The sequence below is a fragment of the Asparagus officinalis genome, chromosome 4, assembly GCF_001876935.1.
Source record: "Asparagus officinalis chromosome 4, Aspof.V1, whole genome shotgun sequence".
NCBI lineage: Eukaryota > Viridiplantae > Streptophyta > Magnoliopsida > Asparagales > Asparagaceae > Asparagus > Asparagus officinalis.
This window is the reverse complement of record NC_033797.1, coordinates 103125552-103127682: the sequence shown is the minus strand read 5'-3', so window position 1 is coordinate 103127682 and position 2131 is coordinate 103125552. Positions and strand designations below refer to the sequence as shown.

General features: G+C 47.3%; 1 protein-coding gene across 1 annotated transcript; it reads left to right on the top strand.

Annotated features, from left to right (window-relative positions):
- LOC109837918 (fasciclin-like arabinogalactan protein 8) lies at window positions 244-791 on the top strand. Its single transcript, XM_020406301.1, has one exon. It carries the CDS (start codon window positions 398-400, stop codon window positions 779-781), a length of 384 nt encoding a protein of 127 aa, XP_020261890.1. The 5' UTR covers window positions 244-397; the 3' UTR covers window positions 782-791.

Below are 2131 nucleotides of genomic sequence, written 5' to 3'. Positions count from 1 at the left end.
GCGCGCCATGTCCTCCCTCGCGCCAAGCACAGTCCTGCGCGGCACAAGAAAACCGCCCTCCGCCTCCCTCGTCCTCCTCGAGGCTTACTACGACCCACCAAGCTTCCACTCCTCCCGGCGCACCACCCTCAACCACCACCTTCTACCAGACCACCGCAACGCCCGGAAACTCCGGCTTCGTCACATCACAACGGTCCCGCCGGCAGCGTCGCCTTCGGCCCCTCGCCCGCCAAGCTCGTCGCCGACGTACACCAAGTCTCGTCAAGCAAATTCCCCTACAACGATCGCCGTCCTCAGATCTCCGATCCCATTACTTTCCCCGCCTTCTCGACGCCCCCTCCGCTGCCACCGCCAACATCACCGCTCTTCTTGAAAAAAAGCCGGGTGCAAGACTTTTATGCTGACTCGTCCAGAGCTCGGAGTTCTGAAGATGTTCGAGGCCGCTGAGGACAAGGGGCTGACGCTGTTTGCGCCTAACGACGAGGCTTTCAAGGCGAAGGGGGTTCCGGATCTGAACAAGCTCAGCAGCGCTGAGCTTGTGACGCTGCTGCAGTACCACGCGCTGCCCAGTTATTCTCCGAAGGCGTCGTTGAAGGGAACCCATCATCCCATCGCCACCATGGCCACGAGCGGAGCTGGTAAGTTTGATCTGACCGTGGGTTCTCATGGCGATGATGTGAGCTTGGAGACTGGAATGGGGAGTTCTCGCATTGCGGAGACGGTTCTTGATGATACTCCGGTCTGTATTTTGACTGTGGATAGTATCTTGCTGCCGTCATAGTTGTTCGGTGGGGCTAGTTTACAAGTAAGTCCCTCATTGACTTCTCTTTTCAATTTCAAGTCCTTTTCAATTTATCATGAATATGAATTGCCACTGGTTAATCTATTGTTTGGAACATATTCAAGTTTTGCATATAGTTTCCTGCTAGACTATTGAAAGTCTGATGAAGTTACAACCGAACAAACCGAACCGCACCGAACCGATGTGCAACGGTTCGGTTCGGTTCGGTTCGGTTTTGAATAGTGGGCAGTTCGGTTCGGTTGTTCAAAATTTGATAAGATATCGGTGTTTGTTTGGGTTGTTGTTAGTTTGGATGTCATTTTGATTCAGGGACTTGTATGATGTTATTGTTGATGATGCACGGATTTGTTCTTTTTTTCATTTTGTTGAGCTCAGTTTTTTAATTTTGTTCTTTTTGATTCATGTAGTTCAAAGGAATTTCTCTACTTCTTGAATGTGATGATGGTTCACGTTAATCTTGATGAATGCGCCTCAGGTGCAGCCAGCTAGACTTCTCACGTTCTATAGTTCTCTTTAATTGTTGTTAGTTTAATTTTGTGATTCGCTGATGAGTAATTAAGGCAATATGAAAAAGATTGTTATGATGGGACCTCAAACTGGATCAAAAGTTGTCCGGGGCGGTGACTGAGACCATGTGGGCTGATAAAGAGGTGGGCCCCTTCTGTTTTGGATCTGTGGGCTTCTTTTTATTTATTTCCTTTTGTTCTCTTCACTGGATTTCTTTGCATATTTGGTTTTGTCTAGTCCTTATGGTTTCGTGATTTGTAACCGTAGCGGGTGGTGGGTCGGGCAATCACGGATGCAGATCTTGGGGCTGAGGCTTATCTTGTTTTCTGATTTGTACGCGCGCAGCGCACCGTTTTGATAACAGATCAGTTCTGATTGGGACTGTAATAACTAAGAAGTCATTGTCGGTCGATGTCCGGGCCACCTGCAGCGGCGCGGCTAAGATACGTGAAACTCTTTAGTAAAAAAAAAAAATACATCCACAGCTATAACTATAAGACTTGCTGCAACAGGTAGGGAAATAGGAGTCTTTTGGCTACAGCAGGAGGGGTATGGGGGTGGGGAAATTGAAATACCGGAGCAGGTGGGGAAAATTCCCCCCCTGGTTTTTCTGCAGCGTGGAGCCCGCGGTGGGCTGTCACATTTTAAAAAAAAAAATAGAAAAATGCCTGACCAATCAGGCCTAGACACGTGGCAGCATGCACCACGTATCAAGGCCTGATTGGTCGGCATTTTTTGATTTCTTCCTTATTTTAATTATTATTTTTGCAGATAAATACTATGAATTAAATTATAATTTTTATACCATTAATTATCATTTTC

Coding starts and splice junctions, on each gene's coding strand:
- LOC109837918 (XM_020406301.1), top strand. CDS start 398: ATGCTGACTCGTCCAGAGCTCGGAGTTCTGAAGATGTTCGAGGCCGCT.